The sequence below is a fragment of the Euleptes europaea genome, chromosome 5 (assembly GCF_029931775.1).
Source record: "Euleptes europaea isolate rEulEur1 chromosome 5, rEulEur1.hap1, whole genome shotgun sequence".
Lineage (NCBI taxonomy): Eukaryota > Metazoa > Chordata > Lepidosauria > Squamata > Sphaerodactylidae > Euleptes > Euleptes europaea.
Window position 1 is genome coordinate 35,161,143 of NC_079316.1, and position 15,780 is coordinate 35,176,922.

The following is a 15,780-nucleotide window of genomic DNA, read 5'->3' on the forward strand; positions in this document are numbered from 1 at the left end:
GTGCTGGGCTCGATGAGCCATTGGTCTGATCCCTCGTGCCTGTTCTTACAGCAACTTGGTTGACCCAGGCTGGCTTTGGCTATTCTCATAGTTATTCTAAGTGTCCTCCTCCATTACTTAATTACCATGTTGTGTGGTTATGGAAGATTGGAGGTGTGGGAGGCAAAAGAAAAGGATCAGAACACAAGCCAGAGCGTGCATTATACAAAGGCTTGTTTGTAGCAGTGAAAACTATTAGCTTGCATAATGATAGTAGTGTAGGAGCAAATGGACTGGTGAAGGTATACTAGATGCCTGTAGATGAAGCCATATTGTATTGGCTGTAGAATGTTTATTAGAGGCCTTGCATGCAGCATTGCTCACTTTACTGAGTGCGTGTATGTGTAGAAATGGGTTCCTGTTCTGAACATGTTTATTTACTTCATTTATAGCCCACTTTTCTCCCCAGTGGTGGAAAGTCATGTACAGGATACTCTCCTTCTTCATTTTATCTACACAGCAACCCTGTGAGGTAGAGAAACTCTAGGTCACCCAGCAAGCTTCCATGGGACAGTGGCATTTGAATCAGGGTCTCCTAGATCCTAGCACCTGTACCACATACTGGTTGGGGTGGGGGGGTCAGACTCAGTCTCCTGTCTTCTTAGATCAGTGTCAAAATTGTTCTTGGGCTTGTTTGATTTGAAATGCGGTGTTTCTTGAAACATGGATTTCTGCCTACCCTGGCCGGCGCAAGCTGCTGAGGAAAGTCTGCCTCCTCTAACTAGAATTATTGATATTAGCTCAGGGAAGTGAGGGAACCAAATAGCATTAAAGCAGCTTAACTCTGTTAAGGGGGAAGAAAAACCCTTGGATAATGATCCCTGAGCCATTTGTCACCCTTCTCTTGATACTTAGCTCAGGGACCTCAAGTGCAAGGTCAAAATGGTTGTAAAGTGGGAAGGGAGGACAAGACTATGTTGATATAACGTGGGCTGTCCAGCTTGCTAGTGTGTTGTCAGTGTTCAAAGGTCTCTACAGTCTTTCACAAGGGAAAATTATTCATATGTGGAATAACCATGAAGACATTATTGCTACATAGGAAAGGTTTGCACCAGAACATGGAGAGAGCTAAAACTTTTAATACCCACATTTGACAGTAAGGGGGTTACCCCACCTTGTATTCCCAGTGATGTATTAAGAGTTTGAAAATGTTATAAAAAAAACATTGCTTTAAAAGGGGTTTTTGGATACCACGGCTAATAATGGTTGGAAGATGTCTTCACAGCTAAAGGGGCCAAACAAAGTGCGAACAGTATTTTTTATAACGTTTTCAAACAATACATCGCTGGGAATACAAGTGCGGTAACCCCCTAAGTCTTGTTTATGCTCCAAGGTAATGGTATGGAAAAGAGAAACTAATTCTAGCTCATGCAGCTGCATACTTCAGTTTTAAGCCATGACTAAAAATGTTTTTAAAACTCTCTGATATGTTAAATTAATCCCCCAAAGTAGCCAGTAGTGACTGTGTATTTGCAAATTAGGAAGAAGTGATGGGTCTTTATTCCCAGAGGAGCAGGGATGGAAGTCTAGCAAGACTGAACATATCTCTCTGTTCCTATGCTTTCCCCATGAAAGGGAGGATGGAAATGAGTGATGAACTGCTTGCTAGGTCCCCAGCTAGGTAGAAACTAAGTAGGTAGGAACAAAGTCAACTCCAATCTTCTCCATGGGAGGGAAAACCAGAATGGCAATTCAGATAAGGGTGTAGCTGAGGCCCACTCATGTTTCTGTTCTCCATGGCATGATAAGGAAGGCCTTATCAAACCTGAAGGAATAATTAGAGGTCAACAATTGGCACACCATTGTTGGAAATTCTTTTTCAAGCCTAAGTTATTGTGATTTGTTTAGTAACCAAATTTTAAAAGTACCTCTGGTTAGGGGGGCAAGTGAGAGGGGGTCAGATGATACATTACATCACATTCAAAGATTTATGTGGAAATTATCAGAGTAATAAATGTTATCATGCAAAAACAGTACACTGTATAATTCCTTTGCATTGTTTAAATTTAAGAAAAAAGATCCAAGACACCAAAAAGTGGCACTAATTTTAGCATCCCCCCCAAAAAACTGATATATCTGGATGTGGTTGTCCACTCATATTTTAATATATTTAACTATCCTTGGATGTCACTGAGTCACCTCATCATTTACACTGCATGTTAGTTGCGTGTCAGATTGATGGTGACAGTATCCATTCAGTAATGTGAGAAGAAACATATAAGTAGACACTGCAGCTTTAACTGTATAGGTCAAATCAAAACCAACCAGGTAAATTAATAATTTTTAAAATTTGGATTATTGTATGTATTTGTGGTGCTATCTCAAAACCTATTCCATTTACAAATTCGTAAATAATAATCTGAAAAGCAATAATTACAAAATTGAAACTGTCAAACATGCCTAATAATGCATTAGGAGAAATGGCCATTTATTGTTGTTGATTGTATGCAGTAATGTTTAGAAATGGAAAACTTACTACTGGAAAATTTCCCACCCTTCATCTCTGCATATCAACATTGCAAATCTCAGAGCTATCAAATGATATCTTTTAGAGGTGGTGGCAGTACTGAACTTCACATAATAATAATAAATTTATTATGTACAGTGAGGGGGAAAAGTATTTGATCCCCTGCTAAATTTGCCTGTTTAAATTTGCCTGTTAAAAGATTGATCAGTCCTTGCAGTCACTCTCAAGATTACAGAATGTGTTGAAAGTTCCTGTATTTTCATAAATATTATTACAAATGTTTTATTACGTGCAGAACAGATGAAATTGCCCTGATGTACTTATTTAATCAGTATTTGTGTTCTGCTACTTGGAAGTTTTCACTCCCATCAAAATGTGAAAATATTAGTGATAAAATGGGCCATTTTCTGAAAATAAGCTATTTAGAACTTTGGAACTGAAGGTCACTGTAGTGGAACTTACTTGAATTTCTGATTCATACATTTTGTGTGGTACCTTACAGTACACTGGCAAATCATAATCAGCTTTTTGATTTGATTTTACAGAAAAATGTTCATCTTTGATGGCTTGGCTTTTTAAAAAGAGCTACATCAGGTTCCTTCAATATTTTGAGTTAACACAGTTTAGTAAATAGGCCTGAATTTATAGCAAGTATCAATTGATGTATTTGGATGCTTCCACAGCTAAGTAAGTCAGTTGTTTGCATAACATGCAAAGTAACCATTGAGGTCTCCATTCGTAGTGCAACGTGTTGGTGAGGATTTTCATTACAATAGAAATGGAAATATGAATCCCCAGCAGTCCTGAACTATATTTATGTGACTGAGATGTCAAATTAGAGTGTCTGCCTTGTCAGTGGGATTAGAAGCTAAAGACTTACCTATGTAGTGAGTAGCCTTTGTTTTTTAGGGTTGGAGTGGAGACACAGGTCTTGCAGTTGAGGGAGGAAAGCCTACTCACTGCGGATAGTGGGTGGCCTGACTTCCAGTGTATTGTGATAGGATGGATGGATATCTTCCCCTGTCCCTGTGCACTTGGCTGGGAAGATTTTTTCCCCTTCTTGGGCTGCATGTGTAAATATCGGTGGTAATCCTTATGGTACAGAAAGTTCATGTCATACAGGTGTAGTACTGGAATGCTTTGTGCTCGGCTCTTGAAAAAGCCTTTGAGAACTCCTTGTTGCAGGAGGGTGTATTCTTAATTATATTTATGCAAACTGTTGAAGCATCCCACTTGCCATTGTGAAGTAGGGGGAAGGAAGCAGCCGAACATGGTTGCCTAGTCTGCTATTCCTATTCAGCTACTTTATCCTTTGAAAACTCCATAGAAGGAGGCTTGGATTAAAAATAATAATCACATAACAAAAATGTGAATCTGAATCAGTGTTGATAGTATGTTGATACCCACATTAGCTCTTCAAAGGTGTTGGCATCGTGTTCTGGCCAAGATGATAGCAATGATCAAATGTTGGAATACAGAAATCCTAGCATGCTCAGATCAGCATCCTGGGAAGGTTGGGCAAGTTGTGAATATCACCCTAGTTTGCATGACATTACAGTGAACAAAAGTGCTTTTTAATGGGTCTTGTCCTGCGAGCTGGCACCTGGGCACAGTGACTATGAAAGGATTAAGAATTCACTTATCTATTCACCACATGCAAAACAAATTCAGGGGAAAGTCAATACAGAAATGAAAGTAGCTTGTATGCTTCTTTTAAATCTGTACATGCAGTATCATGCAGCAATTTTAACTTTCAGTCTCTCCCCTTTAGTAGTTACTTAGTAGTAGTAGTCCCATTTACATGCTAGTTGAATGAGTATGGTATAGTGGTTAAATTGCCAGGCTCTGACTAGAGAGACTTGGGCTCAGCTGTGAGGCTCCTTGTGTGGACTGGGCCAGCCTATTTCTGCCTCCTGGATACGAACAAAATCAAATCGTTTTTTGTCTAACAGTTTCAACTGTTGGTGGAAAGTGCTGTTAAGTTGCAGCCAACATATGGCAACTCCAGAGGGCTTTCAAGGCAAGAGACAAACCGAGGTGGTTTGCTATTGCCTGCCTTTGCTTAGCAACCCATGGCTTCCTTGGTGGTCTCCCATCCATGTACTAACCAAGGCCGACCTTTAAGTTCTGAGATCTGATGAGATCGGGCTAGCTAGCCTGGACCATCTAGGTCAGGGTCAATGCAACTATATGTTCAATTTTCTGACCAACTGATGTAATTATATTCCTAAAGGTGGAAGTACATAAAGGGCATTTCTATAACAAATTAAACTTAAAGGGTGTCTTGTACTTTGGTAATGTAATCCTCCAAGTCCGCAGAAATATTTATGTAATTGAAATACAATATGTAATGGCTTCCCTTAACTTTCAAATCAGACGTGCCTTCAGCATTGCTTGTATTTAGCCATTTAGTTGTCTGGCAAAAGCATCTTATTTTTTACTTCATTTATAGTCTGTCTCCCAAGTGGGGACCCAGATCAGCTTACATTGATCTCCCCTCCATTTTATCCTCACAACAACCTTTGAGGTAAGTTAGCTGAGACTGTCTGACTGGCCCAAGGTTACCCTGCAAACCATGGGGGGAGTGCGGCCAAGAATGTGACCAACTCCCCAGGCGGGGCTCTTCCAGGAGCAGGCGCCACCTCCCCTCGGCCCAGCCCTTGTGCAAAAGGCGAGCGAAGGGGGGCGGCAGGGGAGCGTGCGAGGGGCGGGCCTCGGCTGCGGAGGAGTATATCCCAAACTCTATGTTTTAACTGGAAAAGTTGGGGGTCGTCTTATACGCCGGACAATACGGTATATGCCTTGGAGTTGTTATTGTGAACAGCCAAATTCCTGTTGAAGGTGGTCTGATCTCCAAACATCTAGGATTGACTTTATACTTCTTAGGTGTGTTCTAACAGGCCTTCAGAAAGCCCATATAATTCTGTTTTCAAACTTTGGTTAGGATGGAAACACACTGACACTTACAGCTACCTAAATCTTTGGTTGATCAACAAAGGGTGGGTGCATGAGGGAATGACTAAGCCTGAGGATGGTTATGATTTATGAGCCATGTGCACCTGTACTATACTGTAAGAGGTTAAAAGCCCTTGTATTTTGAAGATGACTGCTGTGGAAGAATAAATGAGAAGTTGGGTGACAAGTTGTGAAGTCGTCTTTGGAGCCTATGGACCCAGCCACCTCTGCTCAAACTTGTTCAGTTTTGCATCACAAGATGAAACCCCATGTGTGCATGGTCTTATCTGGCTCTGTCTTAACCTTGACTAGCTGTTCTTTTCTTAACGTAGACTTCGTCATTTCTCCTTTCTGCTCCCAAAAAACTTATTTGTGATATCTGGCTTATGGACATGTTCATAAATACCATGTGTCATGTGCTTATCTAATTGTAGTGTCATACTCTAGCATAAATCAGAAGTATATACAAGGATGATTCCTTCTAGGAAGAACTGCTTTGGCAGAAGGTGGATGTAGGAATGGAACTAAAACATGACAAATGGAAAAATGGAATTTGTGGTTTTTGATAACAGGTATTTGTGATGGAGTAAATGTGTCGGTAGTATTAGGACACTAACCACTACAATATAGGAAACTTGCTAAAAAGTAAAATAGTGCTGAATGTGGCTGGAACTGAGCAACCTAACACACAACAGCAAAAGTGATATCTGTTTCCACTAGGGGAAAGCATTTATAGTCTGAAATACTTAAGGGCACTCATGCTGTTGAATGGCAGTCCACTAGCAGATGATAGGGAACTATCAGGGATGTCTGCTATTCCTTGCTTGTTAGCTTCATAAGGGCATCTACAGGGCCACGAAATATTTTGTTCTGATCCAGTAAGTTCAAGCAAGCATCCTGCTGTGATTTAAGGATCTATTTTTCACTCTTTCTACTTGAGTTTGCATACTAAAATGTATTTATATCCTGTAATTGCAAAAAGGTGCATGTACAGAATTTTAATTTTGGAACGAAGAGGCCAAAAAAGAAGTAGGGCATGATGGGTGATTGCAGAAGTCATGACTAAGAAAGAGAGTGCCAGTTTACGGATGTCTAGCAAAGGAACCCAGAATCATAGTCAAATCGTGAGTCTAGACCAGGGGTGGGGAACCTTTTTCCTGCCAAGGGCCATTCGCACATTTATAACATCTTTCGGGGGCCATACCAGGTGTAGATCTCCCGGTAGGGGGGGGAGAGGCTAGGGTTGCCAGGTCTCCAGCCACCACCTGGAGGTTGGCAACCCCAGGGGAGGCCATCCAGAGAAGGCCTGCAGGGCGCCCCCACTCCCCCCTCCCAGGTGGAAGGGCAGCCAGCAGTGGGCTCCAGAAAACGAGGCGCCAGAGCAGCGTAGCCCACAGTCAATTGGCAAGGGAGGGAGGAAAACAGAGAAAGAGGAAAAGGGAGGGAGGTACAAAGAGAGAGAAAGGGAGAAAGAAATGGAGAGAGGGGGAGGAAGAAAGAAAAGGACAGGGAAAGAAAAAAAGAGACAGAAAAAGAGGGAGGGAGAGAGGGGGAGAAAGAGTGACAGAAAAAGAGGACGAGAGAAAAGCCTCCCCCCCCCACACACACACTCACTCCCGCGCATGCCTGCCTGCCCGACTGGGCCCTAGCCACCCCACCTCCCCCGACCACACACACACACCCGGCGGCGCACAGAGCACCAAGCAACCGGGCCCCAGTCTTCGTGCACTCCCCCCCCCACAGTCCATAAAAGCCCTCCCCAAGCCCAATTGGTTCTGCATGAATGCTCTGCAGCCGGGAGCCGCCAGCTTCTCCCCCCCCCCCACTGCTCAACAGTCGACAGGCAGCGAGAGGGGCTTACAATGTGCCGCAGCGTTCCTGCACGCCACAGCTGTAGGGGGCAGCCTTGGGGGAAGAGTCCCTCCCCCTCCCCTCTCACCGACCAACAACCAAAGTCAGTGAGAGGAGGTCTAAAGGGCGCTACAAGGGCGCTGTAAGCCGTGGCCCCAGGAACACCCTCGGGGAGGGCCACCCTGCGCCCCGCCTCCGCGGCAGGGTTCCCGGAGCTCCCGAGGGCCACAAAAATGTCCTCGGGGGCCGCGTACGGCCCCCGGGCCTGAGGTTCCCCACCCCTGGTCTAGACAGTGGTGAGTTCGGCATATTGTACTTTAGAGCACTGCGTAGCTCAGCTCAGTGTTACATTCAATATGGCTGCAGAATTAAATAAGGCATATTTCTGTGGGCCCTTTGTAGCATTTAAAAAGCAGAAACATTTCTGTTTCAAATATTGCTAATATTTCTTTCGGAATATTTCAAGTGACTCTTAATTTATAATTTGTTACATAGTTCATGGGTCAAGGGAAGATTGCCATCTAATTTGAAGATCTCTGTACAAGCAGTTCTTCTCCCTTTGCCACAAGCACAGAGGAGAATCAACTATATTCACAAAACAAACAGGATTAAGATAAAATAAATACTGCATGCCAGAGCTTGGACCTCTGTTAGGCCTGAACAAGTCTGAAAGTAGTACTTGTTTTGAAGGAGCCAATAACTGATTAAGGTTTTCCCTTTATTAAGCCTTGGTATATTTTATTAGGCGCTTGGTCCAGTGCTGGAGTTTTTGTGTGAGTTCTGCATGCTTGGAAAAAAGGACCAACTGCAAATTCTAACAGCCATTTCAGTTTGTTGTTAAAATCATGGTTCTAGCTCATATTGTTCCTTCCTGGAGTTTAATATTGCATTTGCAGTATTTTCGCCTGCTGCAGGGAACTAATGCAAGAGCACATTCTTAGCATCAACAAAAGCTTTTGAACTATTATTGTGTAGCTTATGAGTTATATATGCACGGACTACTTGAAGGCAGTAAAATTGTACAGGTGGCAAATGGTTTAGTTGCATCCACATGTGTAACATCCTCCCCCAAGCCAAAATTCTGCCCTCACCCTTGAGCCCCGTGGAACTGCTGCATAGGGTTACACGGGGATACAACACCGTGCAAGGGGCACGGATGCTGGCAAGGGCCCCTGTGCTCCTTTTAAGGACTTTCAGCCCTCAATGTCAGGAATGGGCTGTAAGTTTACAGTTGACCTTAGTTTGTATAGTTAGTTTGAGCAATAACAGGAGCTCATAATATCATTAAACAGCTTATGGCCTAGGAAATTCTCTTCTTCCAGAACAGGTATTAAACTTTCTGAAAGGTCTTAGGGTACTAAGTGGTATTCAGACTGCTAATGCATTGCTTGGACAGGTGAAAGTTGAATTTGGTAGGGAAATACAGTTTGGCATTTGTCTGCTTTAACGGTATATCTAAATACTTTTTTGGGGGATACTCTTAAGTTTCCTGATATACTGAAGATTCACAAAAATCATAGTAAGTTGCAGTTAGATGTGTTTTGGTGTTTTTTGTATGCTTGACTATTCACAGAGTCTATAATTGTATTAAAAACATTACTTCTGGAAATTTATGAAACGAGGGTTAAACAAAACTAATTTTGTACAATGGAGCTTCTGTTAAACTGCTTGGAATGTAAATGCATGTTTCATAACGTTTCATGGTGCTTCTATACATTGATTGTAGGTTTGGAACAAAACTGGGTGTGAATATAATTCTAATACTTTGTTGACACTACACTGTTACATTTAGCTAGTAAAATGATGGAGCAATTCATTTATACAATTGAGTCAGTTTAGATGAAATTGTGTTTAAAAGGCCAATATTCTCTGTGTTTTGAGTGCTCCACAAATCTTACTTAGAAGGTATCTCACCCCAACAAGGAGGAATATGCGTATAGATTATTTGGCTAGGAGATGGAACGGCTATGACAACAGATTTTCATTAATGTGGTATGGAACAACCCTCTAGTTCACTTTAGGAGAATGGCTGTCTGGAGTAAAATTAAAAAAGAAATCCAGTGGCACCTTAAAGACTAACCATAGGGCATCTTGGCCATCTTCTGGTCACTGGGGGTATGGGGGTGGTGGTTGTGGGTTTCCTGCATTGTGCGAGGGGTTGGATTTGATGGCCCTGGTGGTCCCTTCCAACTCTGTGATTCTATATTTATTCCAGTATGGGAGTTCATGAGTCAGAGCTCACTTCTCCAGATGCTATATGGAAGGAATCGTTTTGTGATTTTTAATAATTGATTTTCAAAATTATTTCTTCCATATAGCATCTGAAGAAGTGATCTCTCTTGTGAAAGCCCATGCTGGAATAAATATGGTTAGTCTTTACAGTGCTGCTGGATGTCTTCTTTTATTACGTTACAGTACACTAATATGGCTACCTCTCTGGAATTAGTCTGGAGTAACTCTGCATAAGGTTGCACTGTGACTAATTCAGACCCTCTGATTCTTTTCCCCACCATCCTGGTGTCTATTCCTGGGAACAGATGCAGATGTAATCTAGTTGTGCTATTAAAGTAGGACTAAGAGTTCGGGAGGAGCATGGATGATAGGGTTATTACAGGGTCATATGTGATCTTGGAACTGGTCTCTAGCCTTTAATTATGTGCCTGAACTAGTCCTTGGTATAGGGGGGAGAAAACACAGAGCCCTTAAAATCCGGAGGTTAATTGATGCACCAAGTTGTCACTTATTAAACACTGGGAAGTCATGTAAATTTGAGTTTGGAGGAATGATTGGACAAATCATAATGGCAGACCTTAATCTAGCATATTAAATTATATGGTGTCACAGTAAAAATTATATAGTGTCACAACCTTTCTAGAACATTGTCACTTCACTGTTTGGCTCAAGCGATTTCATAAGGATCCTGACCAAGCATTTTGTACTGTTACATGGAATATAAAAAATTATTTATCTACAGATTTGAATACCATGTCTGATTCGGGGGATTTAGAACTGAGTGTTGAGAATCAAACTAGGGTTTTTTTAAAAAACTTTTTTTGGCTGATTTGTGGAGGAAATTGTGACTATCTAGAGCTGTTTTCAATTTTTCTTTGATGCTGGTAATAACTGGATCTAGTATATGTACCACTCAAGGTTGAATTTTGTTACACATTATACAGTCGTATATTGATATGTTAACTTCCCCAGTATCCTATGCTTGTGACATATTCTATAGTTATCTGATATGCTGAAAACCACAAAGAATGTAAAAATGTTCTGGCTTCTTACACAGCCTGTACAACCTTCTCAGTGCCTTTTCATTGTTATTTATCATTTTCCTTGCTTCTATCTAGAACAGGGGTGTCGAACTCATATGTTAGGAGGGCCGAATGTGACATAAATGTCACTTGGTTGGGCCGTGCTGTGCGCACATAAATAAATGAATACGAGAGAAAAAGGGAGGGAGGGAGAGACAGAAAGAAAGGGAGGGAGGGAGACAGAGAGAAAGAAAGAAAGAAGGAGGGAGACAGAGAAAGGGAGGGAGAGACAGAAAGGGAGCGAGAAAGAAAGAAGGGAGACAGAGAAATAAAAAGGGAGAGAGGGACAGAAAAAGAAATAAAAAAGAAAAGCCTCCCAGCGAACCCGCAGCCCGCCACGGCAAATGTCCCCCCCGGCTTCCCCAGTGGCCCCATGCGGCCGTGGCAGAGCTCCCCCTGGCTTCCCCAGCGGCCACAGCAAATCTCCCCCCCTGGCTTCCCCAGCACCACCACACGGCCGCGGCAAATCTCCCCCCCACACACTCCTGGCTTTCCCAGCGGCCCCACGTGGCTGCAGCAAATCTCCCCACCCCACCCCTGGCTTCCCCTGTGGCCCCACGTGGCCGCGGCAAATCTCCCCCCCCCCCCGGCTTCTCCAGTGGCCCCGCAGCCAGGTGCGGCTGCGGCAAAACCTCCCTACTCCCTCCCTGGCCACGCACGGGCCCCGGGAAGCCCAGAAAAGCCTGGGGAGGGGGAAAGGGGGGACTGGATGCCTTGGCTCCGCGGGCCAGTTAAAAGCCCTCCAGGGGCCGGATCCAGCCCGCGGGCCCTATGTTTGACACCCCTGATCTAGAACGTTGTCCAAGAAATGAAGGTTTCATCACTCAGGCTGACCTCTCTATGCGAACTTGCTTCCAGCCCAAGTTTTTAGGGAGTAGAACCTGCTTCCACAAAAGTGTATGCTAGATTTAAATGTTGATAGTTTTTTAAGGAGTCCCTAGACGCTTGTTAATTTTTGCTGTAACAGACTACCAGTAGTACACCTCCAGAAGGTTTTCTGTGGAATGTAAGGCTTCATCTCTATTTACGTATACAGGTGCTTGCGTAATGAGTGGTATAGATGTGACGCTTTCGTTCCTGTAGTCATGGCCAAGGGACCCCATACTATCCACCCTTTTGTGTGAATTCCCTCTCCCTGGTTAAAGCTTTCATCAGAGATGATGCTTAATACTGGTTCAGAGCTGGATTCAAATTTTTGGCTAATAACAGTAACCTGGGTTGTTATCGGATGTATGTCAGAGGCAATCCTGTCTGTGACAGTTTCAGGAAAACAAGCATATTAGTGGAAAGGTTACTTTAAAACAAATTATGGTTTTTGCTGTTGTGTGTGTTCAACTGCGAAAGACGGGTGTATTGACTAATAGTGGTGTCACAGAAATGCTATCATGAAATCACTGGGAATGTAGCTCATCTTAGGTATCAAGTTTTCTCTCTTCCTGTGAAAACATGCTGATGTACCCTACTGATCCCTATGTTAGGACTGCCAGTCATATCCTTTGATATCTACATGTATGTGCAAGTAATTCTGTAAAGAGACAACTGCTATGGCCAGCATCACAGTATTGACCCCATAATCTATAATATTGGAGCCAGTATAAGAGGTCACTGATTTTAACTCATTTAAGATACTCAGTTCTGTGTAACTTTTTCAGCTGAAGATGACTTGTACTTCTCAGTTTCTGCCTCCAGTGACCTCGAAACGCATCCTGTTCCCTTTAGGGTTAATGTACTTTGCATTGATGTGGTCTGTCTACCCCTCTCTTTTTCTTCCTTACCAAATGCTGTAAAAGGAGGGCTAGAACGTCTAGGACATTACTGATTAGAACTACATATTCAGAAAGCTAAATGGTTATTTTCAGTTAAGGGAAAACAAAACCCCTTAAAGTTAGTTCAGTGTTCAAAGTGGGTTGTACAATGATTTAGTGGACAAATGGAATGTTTGTCGTCAACAGCTTGTGAAAACCTGAATGCAATTTTAATAGTTCTGATCTTTATGAATAGGGTACCTTTTTGTGGTCAAATTCCAAACATACGTATACACCATACAACTTGGGAATGCTGACATTCTAGAAAGTAGCACCTCCAGCCCACCCCAAAGTGTTGGTTATTGTTTGTTTTGTAGATTTTGCTCATATTTGAAGCAATTGTAAGAACTTGTATTCTGTAAAACACTGAGTGTTAAAGTAGCCCTTAACAGATAAGCTAAACTAGCTTATCTTTTGACATTTCTTTCTCATGTTGACTGTAAAATAGATCTAAATATTTGTTGGAAGCCTTTGTGATGAGCAGTTGAAAATGTCTGACCTGTGAATGATCATCTTTATGGTAGTTGGGAGATTCTCAATAGTTCTTCCTCTTATTTACTAAAATATGCTTTTGTCTTTCAGTGAATGGTAGTGTCTAGAAAGGGTATGTCCCTTCAGGAGAGAGGTGCCAATGTCCAACCGGCCTAATAACAGTCCAGGGGGGTCACTGCGACGTTCACAAAGGAACACTGTCGGGGCCCAACCACAAGACGACGCAGTAGGAGGAAGGTATGGCTAATAAGTTACATGTGTCTTGTCAGTGCATCATCACCAAACGTAAACCATAGGGGTATACTACTTTTTAGGAAAAGGAGTTTTTATTTAGGTCCAATAACTACTTTCTTCAGATTTATTAATTAGCATCTCTGAGACATCAGATTCACCTTCAGCATGAAAAGCTAAAAGTGTCAGGAGAGATATACAATTCGAGACCAATAATCACCTGATCTTCATGGTGGAATATTAGTTTATCCTTTTATTTAGAAGTTCCGGAAGGTAGAACTACTTTAGTCTGCTTTGACCATACATGTGGTTGGTCATAGAGACAAGGAGTCTTGGGAAACAGTGAAAAGGAAAGAAAACTTTGCATGAAAATAAATAATCCCTTAATGCATTACAGTATTTTTTGAGTACTTGAGATAAGGAACTAAACAGGTTTAATGGAGCGAGAATCTTCCACACTTCAGTACTCTCTGATCATTAATATTAGCCGGCTGCTTCATAAGTTAAACAACAAGTAGTGCAATATAAAATCTCTTAAGACCAAAATAATAATGAATTAAAATATTTACAGCCTGCCTTTTGGTTTATGATTCCAAGGCAGCTGTTGATTAGAGACCACAATATAAACGTAAATAAAATGTTAAAAGCGGTAACTAAATAAAATGGCAGGTCAATAAAGCTAATGGCGGCAGCACTGAATGTTTACAGCCATTGGAGCACCCAAGAACAGACCTGGTTTGGCTTCATGCCACAACACTGATGAAGGATGGATGACCAACTTCTTTAGGGAGGGAATTCTGTAGCGTGACTTTACACTTTTCTCTGTAACCACCCGCTACACCTGAACCATCAAGTGCACAGAGCAGGCTTAAGGTATCCTGATCCCCGACTGTTTACAGCCCTAAACATTAAAGGCAGCACTTTAAGCTGGGCAACTATTGGGATCTGGTGAAGATGTTGAAAAACTGGTGTTGCTTTTTTCAGGAGGTATGGTATTGTAAGAACACCAGCTGATAAGTTTCAAACCCCTTGTAATGCCTGGGCAGTTTTCTTAGACTGGCCCATTTATTTGTTTACCAAATTTATATTTTACTTTTTTGCCCAGTCAGGATGCAGATTACATCATGTATCTGATCTAGATGGCACCAAGGCATGAATTGCAATGGTTAGGCTGCTTTTCTCCAGGGTGGAGCACAGCTGTTGAACAAGCCAAGTTGGTAAAATGTACTAGCTTTGGCTGCTACCTGATTGTCAAATTGTAGCACTGAACCCAACAGTACCCTTTGATTTGGCTCTCGACTCTGGTTCAGAGCTTCAGCTGCCACCCAAGATACGGTCGAAAAGGGAGAGAAATGGGCATACATGTGAAATTGCACTCTGTGAGACCTCCTCTGAAGCTTTATGTAGGTGATGAATATGAATCCTATGGTAACACAAGAAGACTGTAAATATGTTGGTTGAACTATTTTCAGATGTAGCTGTGTATTTGTGGTGGTTGAAGATGCCTTTTTGTAATGGCTTTGTATGACTGAATATCAGAAATTCAGTATTTTCAATTTTAAGATGTCTTTCATTTCAGAATAAATGGATATTAGCTGATTCTGGCAGATCTGAACTGTTAAGTGCTCTGCAAGCAATACTTCAGATGTTTCCAGCCCACATTTTCTCTTGCTTGGAATGTACAAACCTAATTCCATGTTCCTGCTTAAACGTGTGAACTGTACAGGGTTGGTTTTCTTGAGCCAATGCTGTATCAGATTTTCTCTGGCTCTTGCAGTGATCTCGTCTACTGCCAAATCAAAGAGTGCTGCCATTCTTGTCATATTAAAATCCCCTGGGAAATGAATATGGGAATGCTATCCAGATTGGTTTTTCCGTGTTATGGCCCCCAAGTATAGCTGTTAGCAGTGCCCATCAATTTAGCTGATTTGAAACTAGTATCACAACGTCTGTACTCAAGAGCGCCTCCTGCGACTACATCATGCTGAAGTATGACTTGCAGCTGTTAAGCAAGAGTTGAGTACGCTTTGTATTTGATCACTTGTTTTCTAGAAAGAGCCTTGAACTGGAGTCCTCTAAGACTTTTAACCAGAGCAGATGAGAGCAAACCTGAATAATCTGCTCTAGTAACTAAAAGATATATCTCCTACTCTTAAAGATGTAGCAGATGTACTATGGCAAGATGACGACTACCTCCATCTCTGTAATAGTAATGCAAGAACCTCGACTACTTGTGAAGAAGGAAACAGCAAAGCTTAGCTTATATCTGCAGAGGTAGTGACTTTCTTCCAGTGCTGCTGCTGGTTGGGGAAATTTGCAGTTAGTTTTCTCCCCCCAAACTCATTTTACAGAGCCAGCATGGTGGTGTGGTTAAGAGTGGTGGACTCTAATCTGGAGATCTCGGTTTGGTTGATTCCCCACTCCTCCACATGAAGCCTGCTGGGTGACCTTAGGTTCCTTCAGAACTCTCTCAGCCCACGCTGAGGCAGCCAATGGTGAACCACCTCCAAACATCCCTTGCCTTGAAAACCTTATGGGGTCGCCATAAATCTGCTGTGACTTGGCAGCACTTTCCACCACCATTAAACTCACTCCACAGACCAATCCATAGTATATTCTGGCCAGT

The 15,780-nt window shown here is 42.3% G+C and overlaps 2 protein-coding genes across 5 annotated transcripts in view; one reads left to right on the plus strand and one right to left on the minus strand.

Annotated features, from left to right (window-relative positions):
• FBXO36 (F-box protein 36) overlaps window positions 1–2,989 on the minus strand; it is a 44,128-nt gene extending 41,139 nt beyond the window's left edge. Inside the window, 1 exon segment of the mRNA XM_056850404.1 lies at window positions 2,969–2,989. Coding sequence (XP_056706382.1) covers window positions 2,969–2,989 — 21 coding nt within the window.
• Window positions 1–15,780, plus strand: part of TRIP12 (thyroid hormone receptor interactor 12) — a 112,173-nt gene that overhangs the window by 8,659 nt on the left and 87,734 nt on the right. For all 4 annotated transcript variants that reach the window (XM_056850242.1, XM_056850243.1, XM_056850244.1 and 1 more), the window contains exon 2: window positions 13,014–13,160. In XM_056850242.1, coding sequence (XP_056706220.1) covers window positions 13,063–13,160 — 98 coding nt within the window. In that variant the 5' untranslated portion in view covers window positions 13,014–13,062. The remainder of the gene's footprint in view (window positions 1–13,013; window positions 13,161–15,780) is intronic.